Raw genomic sequence first — 13,583 nt, forward strand, 5'->3', positions numbered from 1 at the left:
CAAGATCATTTCACATAAGCCATCAAATAGATACCATGTAAGCAATGACTTCTGCTCACTACTGACTCGGACAAGGTTCAAGCTTTGAATCTGGAGATGAAATGCCCTGTATATTCAATGACCAATACAATAAGCTACCCATTTCCCTATTATTGCCATAAATCAAAGCCTTTATTAAATTAAAAAAAAAAATCTAAGGTAGCCACTTAAAATATGGTAGTAGTCTTTGAAATTATTAGAGTTCCTATGGTAATCTCACCACAAGATCCCCTCCCTTCCTGCATCTATTCTTTCCATTTTTACAATTAGGAGAAAGGGCTAAGGAAGGCTGATAGTATTGCAAATTGTTTCCATTTAATAGAAGTCCATTTATTTAAAGCCAGTGGTACAATATTTATATGATATTAAAATACCACCCCAGGAACCAGAATGATTTGGATGCAATGTCATATTGATTACATTTTTAGACCATTTGAGAATACCAAGCCAGAAGAGCTTAACAGCTCAATTTTTCTTCTATGCTCAGAGTCAATAAGAATTCAGTGCACAATGCAGCATGCCCAATCCTCTTCATTTGTTCCCAGCTTTGGGAACAGAGCAGAAGTTGCGGAATGCGCTAAATTTCTTATCTACCTCAAGACACTCGATGCATTTGCAATAAAATTTAACATTAAAATGTTCACTTTTGCCAAATATAAAATAGTATAATTGTGCAAAACCCCAAATGTATCAATGTTTACATACCACCAATGTACGCAAGCATAGTGTGCTAGCTGGGGCACGAGGGTCAAGAGCAGCTTGCAAGTCCCAAACTTTAATTTTGCTATAAAATGAAACAAGAGCATAAACAGGATTATTCATTTCTGCATCTGAGGAATATTTTGCATATGAACTTAAAACTGAGAAGACCTCAAACTCTAGCATACTGCCGATGAAATGCTGGGAGAACAGCCCCTGGGAATCTATTTAGGATTACAGATCCCAGGAGAAGGGTAGAATCAAAATAACCAATTCAAGTTGAAAGGAGTTCCTGACTTGCCTTCAACAGACCTATGCTGTTCACTTGAACTACAATTCAGCCCAATACCAGAGGTGACAAGCTAACAAGGAGAATAAAAGCAATGGGATAATCCATGTCCCTGTACAGTTTCCTTGAATTCACTCAACGTTAGGCCATTTTCCTTTACAGGCGGCTCCCTGATGCTCTCATAGCAGCCCCACACCACTAACTTTAAGGCTCCTATCAGAGAACAGAAATATTACAGCCTCTCTGCTGGACTGTGTTGCTGCAATTTCAAAAGTGTGCGTGGCGCCTCAGAATACAGTTTCAGTGCTGGTGTCTAGTAAAAAGGCGGACAGACCTGTTGGGAAGTAGGGAGTTTTTCAAGGAGTGATGTCTATGGGGAGGAAACCAAGTGAAGTGAAATGTCTATTCACAACAGACACTACTTAAGACAAGCTATTTGCCCATTCTAACCAGCTTGTGCTGTACAGCAAAGCCATATAAACTTGATTAGTAGAATACTTAATTCTGCAGGGACCTAGAGCTACCTACCTACCCCTATGAACAGAGTTGAAGAGGCCTAAAACAAGTTACTGGAAGGAGCTGCAGAATAAAACAGAATACATAATATTCAAAGGCTACATTCAGGATATAGGTAGTCTGCATTATTGAAATCTACAGGAAGTGGGCGACACCCAGGTTACATGTAGATCTGTCATAACCAGATCACTTAGACAGCAGGATGCAAACCAAAAGAGAATCCTCATTATGTGTGTTAGGGATGAGAACTTTCAGAAATATGCTTTACTAGGAGATACATGAATAACTTTCTCAAAGCATGTTTGAAGCACGTACCCGTCATAGGCTCCACTAACAATTCTCTTGTTATCAAATCTGATGCATCGAACCAGTTCTTCATGGCCTTCTAGTACTCTTAAACAGGCACCACATTCAATATCCCATAACCTTAAGAAAACAGAAGAAATGGATCTTTGAGAAACTCTTGTGTGACACTAGCGCTCCAATCCACTTACTCATGCTGCAATTTCCATTTGAATATAATCTTTATTGGTTCTCTGAAAACTAAAACCATACTACATTGCAAAAAAGTACATCTGAGGCCCCTGTACAGAGTCCCCAGAAGGGAGACACTGCAACTCAGACACATTCCTAGTCAGTCTGCCCCACGGAATTGTATTGATCATTTTTGAAATTAAATGCATTTTAAAAGTAAAGGCTGGAAGCTTGTGACTATTTCAATATAAATTAATTTTATTGCTGAATCCATCTCCCTTTTTATTCTGCACATAAAGCCATGTGTATCAGAGGTATATGTAGTAACTGAAATGACCTGGTGCTTTAATTGGACTTCCAATTTCTCCAATGATCTTCAGTTCAATAGACTGTATTAAGATTTGTACATTACATTTTTAGATGCTGACATAAGCCCAACAGTTTGTGAGCTGCACTTGCTTGAGTATGTGTTATATATTACCTGTTCCCTCCTCAGCAATGGTTGCCTGTTCTAATGTTGACAAGACATATCAAAAGCTAAAAGATTACTGTGCTATTAAACCGTAGGGCAGGTTCAAGAGACCTAGAAAAAAATCCTTTTTTAAATTTGCAAATGCACATTCTCTCCAATATGCTGTTAACAACTGTCTTCCACGCACCTAATGGTGTTGTCTGACGATCCACTCACAACTAGTCGATCCCTGTACTGAAGGCATGCAATGCCACGCTTGTGCCCATTTAGAGTACGAACAAACTCACATGTGCTTGTACTCCAGACCTGTGGAGAAAATTAAAAACATTCAATTTTGAGAGAGCTTGAGGTTTCATAAGTTAAACAGAAATTATGTTCAAACTTCATTAAAAAAAATCAGGACTCTGAAGAAGTACTTTGAGGGGAAAGCTGAATGAAAGCTTAGACTGAAAGCTCTTCCATGGCTAGGACCATGGTGTATTTTGTATTTGTACAATGTGAGTCACAATGGGGCTCCAAACCCAGCTGGGTCCTCCCAACACTGCTATAATACATAAATCTGTTCAAATTGACTAAATCATCATAAATTTAAAATATTAAAAACGTTTAAACTTTTTGTAAAGCAATTAAGCATTGCTCAAGTAATTTTAGAATTCTGATTGAATTTAAATGTTGGCTGGTTAGTAATCAGATCACAAAATAACCAGCTTCGACACAAAAGACTAGTCTGAATATCATTAACCTATTTTTTACCATTGACATGGCCAACAATCTACCACTTATTGAAGACAAGACCAGACACACTTGACTTGAGGCTGAGAGAAGAGCGTTTGGGGGTGGAAACACAAGGATCAATGTTAAATGAATTGTTTAGAATCCTTGTGCATTTTTTTTAAGAAGTTGTACTTAAAGTTGTAAAGGGTCTAATGGGTCATTTCCATAAGAATACAGTACCTTTGGCAGGTGTCAGACATAACTTTGCCACAAAAAGCTCTTAGCACAGTTTAAATCAGATGTGGTTCTAGGGAGGGAAGGATGGAAACATCTTTGTTGTATAGTAAGTCTGGGGTAATTACGATGATCTGGTGATCTTCAAACACAGCATTTTAATCCCTCAAACATGGCAAAATTTGGTTTAGTTGCGGAGAAGGTATGATGGGGAAAGGTGGCTGCCTATAAATTTCATGTCTAGAACAGGATTGCCAATTTATAGAAAACACAAATGATTCGGAAAAAAAGCACAGGAAAGTACCATGTTTAATTTTCTAGCCAATTTCAAGACCTAATCGTGAGTAGAATTTAAGTTTTTTATAACTTTATGACAGAAGCCTCAAAAAATGTTACAAGTCAAGTTATTTGCATAAAGGCTTTAACATCTAACCGGAAGTGATAGATGAGTGATGAAGAAATAGCCACAGAACTGCTCACATACACATTTGGGAATTGGATTTTAAGCACACATTCAACAACTCTGTTTTTTTGAAGTGGAATTTTTAAAACTTTTAGGCACACATCATTCATTTTGATTTGCAGTTTCCTGAGTAAACAGAGCAGGGCTCTTTCTTCTAACTTACTTTAATGGTCCTGTCACCTGATGCAGAGACAATATACTTGTCATCAAAGTCTACAACATTAACAGCAGCACGATGGCCAACCAACACACGACGCAAGGTGATATCAGTAGGTGATGCCATATCCCAAACAGCAATGGACCTGTCCTTTGAACATGTCACCATTAAGCCATTACTGAAACGCAGATGAAGCACTGCCTCGTTGTGATGAATCAGTGTGTTCAGAACTTCGCCTGTGTTTACATCCCAAACTCTAGTAGGGGGGGAAGAAAAATGAAATTTATCCTGAATTAACTGACATGACTACACACATTACAAACAGGAAATGTTCGCAATGAAGAGTGGTCTGCTAGTCTGAGGGACAGCCCTCCTCAACCATTTTATCTCTCTGGCTGCCCAAAGTTGCTAAGTCTCATGGCTTGCTTCCAGAAGTCATTTTAACAGACAAAGAGGCTTATGTATAAAGGCCACAAATCAAGCAAAGGCTGACAATGGATTACACAGAGGACTGGTAATGAGATACAAATCTTTCACCTATATGAAAGATGCCAGTTCAAGCCCAGGTCAGTAGCAACTAGAAGTTACTGCCATCCCATGGCTGTCCACTAGTTCATGTGAAACAAAGATACGGTAATCTCTCCTCAAGTCTGAGTGCAATGGCATCCACACCACAAAAGAGACCATAAATGCCCCTCTCAGAGATTAAGAACTGATTGGACATGGAGAATGAAGTCTCCTCCAGGCCAAGGCAACACAGAACACGCCAAAGAAACCTGCAATGACTTTGACTGTGCTGTACCTGGGGCAAGCATTGCCGTCTCCAGGGCTGTCACTACAGCCCCTTTATTAAGCGTTAAAATCACATAAAACTTTAAACCTAAGAATACAGGAACGGCCAATGATCCAACATCAGTATCCTATGATCAGTGGTGGTCAGATGTTTCAGAGGAAGATGCAAGAAACCCTAAATTGGGCAATCATGGAATAACCCACCTAACATCAAAGTTTCTTCCTATCCCAGTCAGATGTTGGCTTATGCTCTGAATCATGAGGGTTTATAGTCTTTCAAAACTTTTGAAATTCAAATCCTACAAGTATGCAACTCTAAAGCTTGGGGATGCTAGAAAATACCGCATACAGTCTTAAGTTGTATCATGTGCCTAGCCTTTAAAGGCACAGTACTATATTGTTTTGTGGAGTGGTCCTTACACTTTAGTACTCACAGTGGATTATTTGTTTTGAGTGCCCCTGCCCCAGACTTGAGTTCATTATGCTAATACTTGAAGCTCACCTCACTGTAGAGTCTGAAGATCCAGTTACAATGACTCTCTCGTCATACTGCAGGCAGAGAACGGACCCAGTGTGCCCTGTTAATATTTTCAAACATTCCAAGCTTGTTTTATCCCAAATCTGTCAAAAACAAAGATATGGGTCGAAATTTTGGCTTTCACTATTGTGAAGAGAGGACCAGTGGTGGCAAAGAGAATCAATGAGCATTCCAGCATGCACATTCTCCTGCAATTTCCAGGTGTGGACCTTGAGCCTTCATTTCTGTTTTTATGTTCTCCTGCCTTGCCAAGGAAACAAGCACATGCTGGACAGATCTATGAAACTGCCAACCATGAGACAGAAGTTTGTCGTTCATAAGGAAACATTTTGTTTCATAGGGAAAGAGCAGAAATTAGCAATAATCCAAACCATTAACAAAACCATAGGATGCAGCCAAGCAACGGGGCACAAGCCATCTGTTTACAGTAAACCTGATTTCATAGAAGGTGTTGATTTTCAATCTGGTCAAAATTGCCATGACTGGCAATCCACACCATTCATGAGACAAAACACAAGCAGCGATATGTTACCAGCTTCCCCTGCGAGAGCATGCAAAACATGCCATCCTCAGAAAGTGCTGCACAAACACTGTCCCACAAAAAGACAGGAGAGATGGGCCCCAAGGAAACAAGCAGCACCTGACAGCCTCCTTTCCAAGTCTAAAGCCAAGACAGAGGCAGTGGCTCATCTCTCTAAATAAAGAGGAAGGAAATATATTACCTTAATGGAGTTATCCCTTAGGCCACTGATGATCTTTTCATCATCATACTGTAAACAGTAGACACCTTTGCTATTTTCAGAGCGGCACTGAATTCTTTGCAAGTTGTGTCGTCCACATCGCCAGTTAGATTCTATAGTCTAGAAAGAGGAGGGAAACTATTTATACCAAGTGATGAATAAAGCTGTGTATGTTTGTTAAAAACATGATTTCTTGGACATTTACATCAGTAAAATTCCTCCATGAACCCCGACATATTTGGTTCTTTTGGGAAAACGTACTTTTAATTTCCAATAGCGAATACGTAAAATAGGACTAATTAGAATTATGACTTTTGCATTTTGTCAAGACAAAGCTATAACTTTTCCTCATTGTTACACCCACCAATCTTGCACCAGGATCTCTAATGCTTGACTTAGATATCTTTTTATAATGGGAAAAATTCAGTTTGCTCGTTTAATCAATCCCATCATCTGATATAGGTTACAAAGCCTCTGTTTTTATAATTCATGGACATCACACTACACTCAGTCTCATTTGGGAGGGTGAACAATAATACAAATTTGTTTAAAGTCCAAAATGGAGGTCACATCTGTTTTGAAAACTTCAGCTAATATGTCAAATAGCAAAATATAGTAACTGATGCTATTTTTCTTAGGAACCAACTTTTGGAAATGTTTTGGTTATATATCTCATTTTAAACCCTGATGAAAACCAAGAAAAAAATAAAATGAAAACATGAAATATGGACTGTTATAAAAAATGAAAACTAACTATTGGGAAATTGCCTTTAAATTCTTTATCAGATGTTATCCACTATGTGTTCTTCCTAAAATTCGCTTTTAATTATGAAGTAATTCAGCCTCTCACTTTGATTTTGTGGTGTACGCTTTGTTGGGGAAATAGAAAATTCAAATCTGGTATATTTTAACAAATAGGCTGTAATCAATTTAACATTAAAAGCAGATTTACGTTCTATCTTTTAATCAACTTTACGTTGGCAAGAGGACACATGCTGAGCCATTTCAAAGAAATCAGGAATCCTGGTTAGAAGATTTATAATAGTAATCATAAAAGAATCAGTGCAGTGGAACAAAAACAAAATCACAGAACATATGGAATCCCCAGATACATTGGGATATTTCTCATTCTTTGTAAACACACAGAAAAACAGATAAGTCATATGACAGATTGCAATGTTTGAAAGAGAAAAAACAGGTGAATGGGAATCAAGTGGTTGATGAAGTGAAGATTTGTTCTGGAGATCTTACTTATTGATATCTTGATGCTATGCTCAATTTATAATCTCCGCTCCCCCCTCTAACCTATCAGAGCATTCCTACTGAAGCTCCTCAACTCTGAATCAGAGTTCTGAACTACGTTTTGTCCCTCCTTCTGGTTCCCTCCAAAAGCCTGCAAAACCATCCAAGAACAGAACGCTGATTTTTCAAGGACAAATCAAGACAAAATTTGATTTTCCAATTAAAAAAAAAAAGCTGCTGTCCAATGGTAGCTCATAAGGCATTCTAGGGAGACCACATACCTATTTACCCCACCAACACTGTTCCTGAAGTGCCAGAAGGGTACAGTTGGCTTACACAAGATGATATGGTGGTAAGCAAAACAGCAAGCTATGCTTTCAAATCATCCACTTTTTTCCTTGCCCTTTGGTGAAATTTACAAGAAAATTAAGGCAGGAAGCCAGTTTTCATTTTCAGATCAGCAATACCTGTCAGCCAATGCTTCCAAGTTTTTCAAACTGTTGGTCAGCAACTTGTACATTGAGCATTAAATAATTATGCTCTGCTTGTATGTATTGAGTTTTTGACCACCATGACAGATTTAGCCCTGGGACTCTATTGTAGTGTGCCTGGCAGAGATTATATTGCGCATTACAATATTTGTTTAGGTTTGTTTGGTTTGGGGTTTTTTGCAGGGGGAAGAGGTAGCCATTTAATTTTTGGTTTACAGTATTTAGCTATGTTTGTTTATTTTAAAAGGTAGTATCACCTGCCCACTGCAGGGCAATATCATTTAATGTTCTGGGAAACAGAAGAAAAGACATTCATTTTAAGTCAGTCACTGTTTCTATTTAGTTCAATACTCAAAATTTCAGCATTGGAAGCTACTTAATAAGGTTACCATATGTAAATGTTGGCTACAAATGAAGGAAACTGAAATATTATTTATACATTTGTCTGAGCAATATGAAGCAGTAAGTCATGTGCAGGTGTATATTTTAATTCTGAGAGTAGATGTCATTTCATTTAGACATTATGTGGTGTGGCTACTGTGGGAAAATATTTCATGTTTTTGAGAACCTGTAAAATCCCCTTACACGGCATAAATTTTCAATATACTGGGAAAGTAGCCACGATACACAGAGAATATACAGCAGCATTACAATTGGCAATAGAGTGGAAACAGATGTGAGTGTAGAGAAATAACATTTTAGATGACAAATACAGCTGAGTGGGTGGGCAACTTGGAACACCCTCTACAAAGGAGCATGTTAAATACAGTACTTGCAACCACATAAAAGATTCTTGCTATATGAAATTTCTGTTACTCAAAGGTGAAGCTGACAAAGATTTCACCTGCAACCTCCTTAAGCAGATATTTTAAAATAAATTCTGTGTATGCAAAGCGGGTAGGTATTTGTATGGAAGGCGTTATTACATTTTATGCACTATGGCAAACGTTACGGAATTAATGCTACAGAAATCCAAGGTTAATTCACACACAAATTACAAAACCTCTGCCTCTTGTTACCTGTAATTTTTATATACATCCCCTCAATAAAGCTACAAATTATAAATAAAACCTCCTCTAAACTCAGTTCCCAGAACTACAAGCCAGACAAACTTAAATGCTGGGGAATACCAGTTTCCTACAGCATATACACACCCACAGTTTCACACACTTCTATAACCAAAGTCAAAAACAGGAGAATCGGTAGCTGAAAGTACCTATCAAATACACTGTACCCTCACAGGATAATAAACTAGAGGAGAATCTCATCCAACCAGAGCAGATAATTTAAATCAAGGTAATTTGGAATCATTCATTTTAATCATGAAAAAGAATAAATCAAAAGTTGATTTGGTTTTGTTTCCTAGAAAAGCTATCTCCAAAAGTTACCCAGAAAGGAAGATGGAAATATCTGGGATATGCTAGGAAAGAAGCCAGAACATCTCTGATGGCAGGTGTATGACTGGTCATATAGAAGAACATGAAAAAAGAGATGTCTGAAAGAATCCATCTGTTGAACAGTACAGAGAGAGAGAAAACTAATGGGCTTTAACATAGAGGATATGCAAAGAGCGGCCCAGGATAGACAGGGATGATAGAGCCTTGTTAGTTCTTTAAGCAACGCCTGACTGTAGGCAAAGGCTTCAGATTCAGAAGTGTTCTTTTTCCTGGTTAAGCATCACAATATTTATATTATTCATGGGATGTGTTAAAAATATAGATTATTCACCTGCTAAGTTACTGTTTGTTTGATAACACACATATTTGACTTAATTATATTTTGACCTTCATATGTGTTATAGTAAAAAGTGCACTTGGTTCACCCTCACAGGCAGCAGTGAATTTGTATCTCCTGCAGCACAGATAGGAGTCAGCCACTGGTGAAGGGCATGGGGCAGTACCATTTCCAAGCTTCCCTGGGGAAACCGTTTTAAGTTCCTTCAGTTTACTTGCTAAAACATTAGTAACAGTTGGAGGGATTTTCCTCCTAGAATATTACAACCTTTTGTGTCAATGGCAGCTGAAAACCTGTCATCCCACCCCTACTCTGAGGCAGGACCAAGTATCCCTAAAACCACCCCGACAGGTGTTTGCCAGGTGTTCTTAAAAACCTCCAATGACAGGGATTCCACAATTTCCCTTGGAAGTCTATTCCAGCACTTAACTATCCTTACAGTTAGAAAGTTTTTCCTAATATCTAACCTAATTCTCCTTTGCTGCAAATTAAGCCCATTAATTCTTGTCCTACATTCAGTGGACATGCAGAACAACTGATCATTGTCTCTTTGTAACAGCCCCTAACATATTTGAAGACCTAACAGATCCCCTGGACCACAACAACTTTTTTGAAGACTGAACATGCCCAGTTGCTTTTTTAAACCCTTCCTCACAGCTCAGGTTTTCTAAACCTTTTATCATATTTATAGCTCTTCTCTGAACTCTCTCCAATTTGTCCACATCTTTCCTAAAGTGTCACGCCCAGGCCTGGACACAGTACTCCAGTTAAGGCTTCACCAGTGCCAAGCAGAGTGGGACAATTACCTCCCATGTCTTACATACAACACTCTTGCTAAACCACCCCAGAATGAATTAGCCTTTTTTTTTTTTTTGGGGGGGGGGGGGGTGAGGAGGCAACTGCATCACATTGTAAGCTCATATTCAATTTATAATCCACTATAACTCCTTTTCAGCAGTATTATTGCCTAGCTAGTTATTCCACATTTTGCATTTGATTTTCCTTCACTTTCCACTTGTCTTTATTGATTTTCATCTTGTTGATTTCAGACCAACTCTCCAATTTGTCACGGTCCTTTTGAATTCTAATCCTGTCCTCCAAAGTGTTTGTGACTCCTCCTCCCACCATGGCATCACCTGCAAATTTTATAAGCATACTCTCCACTCCATTAGCCAAGTCATTAATGCAAATATTGACCAATACTTGACCCAGGACAGATCCCTGCAAGACACCACTACATACATCCTTCCAGTTTGACAGCAAACCATTGATAATTACTCTGAATATAGTCTTTCAACAAGTAATGTACCCTATCTTATAGTAATTTCATCTAGACCACATTTTCCAAGTTTGCTTATCAGAATGTCAAGTGGGACCGTGTCAAAAGCCTTACCAAAAAAGCTACATCAAATTTACAGCTTCCCCTCCCATCTACTAGGCCAGTAACCTCTCAAAGATGGAAATTAGATTGGTTTGGCATGATTTGTATCTTGATAAATCCATGCTGGCATTTGCGTATTATCCTATTATCTTCTAGGTGCTTACAAACTGACGAGTAATTTGTTCCAGTATCTTTCCAGGTATTGAAGTTAGACTGAGTGCTCCATAATTCCCTGGGTCCTCTCTGTTCCCCAAGCCTTAGGGCCGTAAGAACCTCATGGCTGCTGGGAATCTTTCCACTACTCTACCCCAGCCTCAATTTTTTGGATCTTACTCCTGTGAGTAGGTCTGGTGTCTCCCTCTCCTGTAGCATTTTCTGCGTAACGGCAGAGTTAAATTTATATAATCCTTGCTGCATCACTGCCCCCAGGATTCTGAAGAGCAGAAGAGAAAATGAGCAGAGTTGTCACTTTCACTCAGTTACTGCTTAGGAAAGGTAGAAGCAGCAGCTATGTCACTGGAGCTGTATGCCTGCAGCCAGAGCTGTCCCTGGGGTACGGCAAATCAGGGTGACTGCCCCAGGCCCCATGCTTTGGGGGGCTGCGTGCTTCGTGAGGAGGTGGACAGGTGAGGAGCCCCCCTACCAACCTCCCCTTCCCCACAGTGGGCGCCGCAGATCAGCACCTTTCCTTCCCTCCCTCCCAGCGCCTACCATTGATCAGCTGTTTCACCGCATCTTAAGACGCTAGGGGGAGGGGAGAGGAGTGAGGGTGCAGCATGCTTGGGGGAGGGGGCAGAACTGGAACGGGGAAGAGGCTGAGTGGGGGTGGGGCAGGGCCGGGAAGGGGGGGTCTTGGAGGAAGGGGTGCAGTGAGAGTGGGGCCTGTGCAGAGCCAGGGGGAGCACCCCTTGCCAGATAAAAACTCTGCACCTATGTCAGAGGCCCCACACCCTCCTAAGGATGGCCCTGCCTGCAGCCTCATTAAATGCATGCATCAGGTCACATTCTTGAAGTTCTCTTCACAAGCACAAGAGAATTTTTTAACTTTTAAATATAAGCTTATATTCTGTAGAAATTGATGGCTTAGGGTCTACTCACCAAGGAAGTTCACACTTTATCATGGGTAAACCATTAAGTGAAAATACAAGTGAGACTGTCAAGGAGGAAAGGGAAGGATTAGCTTAGAAAAAGGACTGCAACCAATTTGTCCTTGTGAGTAATGAAAAGTTGTTTTATCACAATAGCCTCCTTCGGTAAAATAAACTGAAGAAATACATGTCCACTGGTATAAAGGTTCAATAGGTAAACCTGTAGAACATAAGATTAAATTAAAAATAAAAAACAGTATGAAATCAGCTAGGTAGGCTGATGACTTTTACAAGAGCTAGAAACAACTAGCTTGATAAAAAACTTCTTTAAGTGTCTTGGTAACGTTCCCTAAAATGAATTTCTATTATTCCGTGCTTATGCCCTTATCTAGATGCATCATACATCTAGGTTCAGAATAAGTTTTTTTAAAGTTTTAATAAAGACACAAAAAGATCACCTTTGCTGAAAATGTACCAGAAAACATTCACTGTGAGCAAATCAAAGGCTTCCTGTCTTGCTTTAATAACCATCTTGGTCAGGATAATCAAGATATGCTTTCAAGAACTGTCTGCAATAAAGCAAGGCTAGAAATTAGGGAGATAATGCTGAAAGCCAAACTAGATCTGAGTAGGACATGCCCCTGGTTCAATTTTGGGTAAATCATGCTTACATTACATATTCAAAGATCAGAAGAGGACAAAACATGGCAAAAGATAAGGGAGTCTGAAAAATTCACTAATCAACTCACTAGAACAGTGGAAAAGCTTTACCTTGTGAGTATCAGGACCGAAGTCATTAAATTCTGCAGAATTTAAGACCTAAATATTAAAGCTGTTATCTGAAGGCTTGAAAAAATTACTACAAAACTACAAGATAGAGGGTTACAGCCTGTTAGCCAGAGAGAGATAGTAATATGGGGGACTGCAGAACACCAGCAATGTATTGGTGAGTAGACCTACCCCCAGCCTCTGGAAAGCAGAAGAGTGCTAGAAATATCAAAGATGCATACACCTGCACTGAGGTTGAGAAAGAAGTGGGAGGCAGACCTGTTGAAAGTCTCTGGATACAAGGGGTAAAAAAGGGTGATGTCATGGTAGGCGTCTAATATAGACCACCTAACCAGAATGAAGAGAGGTATGAGGCTTTTTTTTTTAAACAACTAACAAAACCATTCAAAACACAGGACTTGGTGGTTATGTGCCCTGCTGTATTATTTTCCCAACAGATATCTGGGTAGTTGAAGTCCCCCATCACAATCATTCTGGAAGGGCATATTGAGTGGGCACCCGCAGAGATCTGTCCGGAGTCTGGTTCTATACAATATCTTCATAAATGATTTAGAAAATTGCATAGAGAGTACACTTATAAAGTCTGCAGATAGATACCAAGCTAGGAGGGTTACAAGCACTTTGGAGGGTAGGATTAAAATTAAAAATGATCAGACAAAATGGAGAAATGGTCTGAAATAAACAGAATAAAATTCAATACAGACAAATGCAAAGTACTACACTTAGGAAGG

At 39.3% G+C, this 13,583-nt stretch overlaps 1 protein-coding gene across 6 annotated transcripts in view; it reads right to left on the reverse strand.

Annotated features, from left to right (window-relative positions):
• FBXW11 (F-box and WD repeat domain containing 11) overlaps positions 1-13,583 on the reverse strand; it is a 125,726-nt gene that overhangs the window by 13,455 nt on the left and 98,688 nt on the right. For all 6 annotated transcript variants that reach the window (XM_073355995.1, XM_073355997.1, XM_073355999.1 and 3 more), the window contains 6 exons: positions 6,110-6,247; positions 5,352-5,470; positions 4,064-4,313; positions 2,677-2,795; positions 1,859-1,969; positions 745-823 (listed from right to left, as the gene is read on the reverse strand). In XM_073355995.1, the coding sequence (XP_073212096.1) occupies positions 745-823; positions 1,859-1,969; positions 2,677-2,795; positions 4,064-4,313; positions 5,352-5,470; positions 6,110-6,247 (816 nt within the window). The remainder of the gene's footprint in view (positions 1-744; positions 824-1,858; positions 1,970-2,676; positions 2,796-4,063; positions 4,314-5,351; positions 5,471-6,109; positions 6,248-13,583) is intronic.

This window comes from Lepidochelys kempii, chromosome 8 (assembly GCF_965140265.1).
Source record: "Lepidochelys kempii isolate rLepKem1 chromosome 8, rLepKem1.hap2, whole genome shotgun sequence".
Lineage (NCBI taxonomy): Eukaryota > Metazoa > Chordata > Testudines > Cheloniidae > Lepidochelys > Lepidochelys kempii.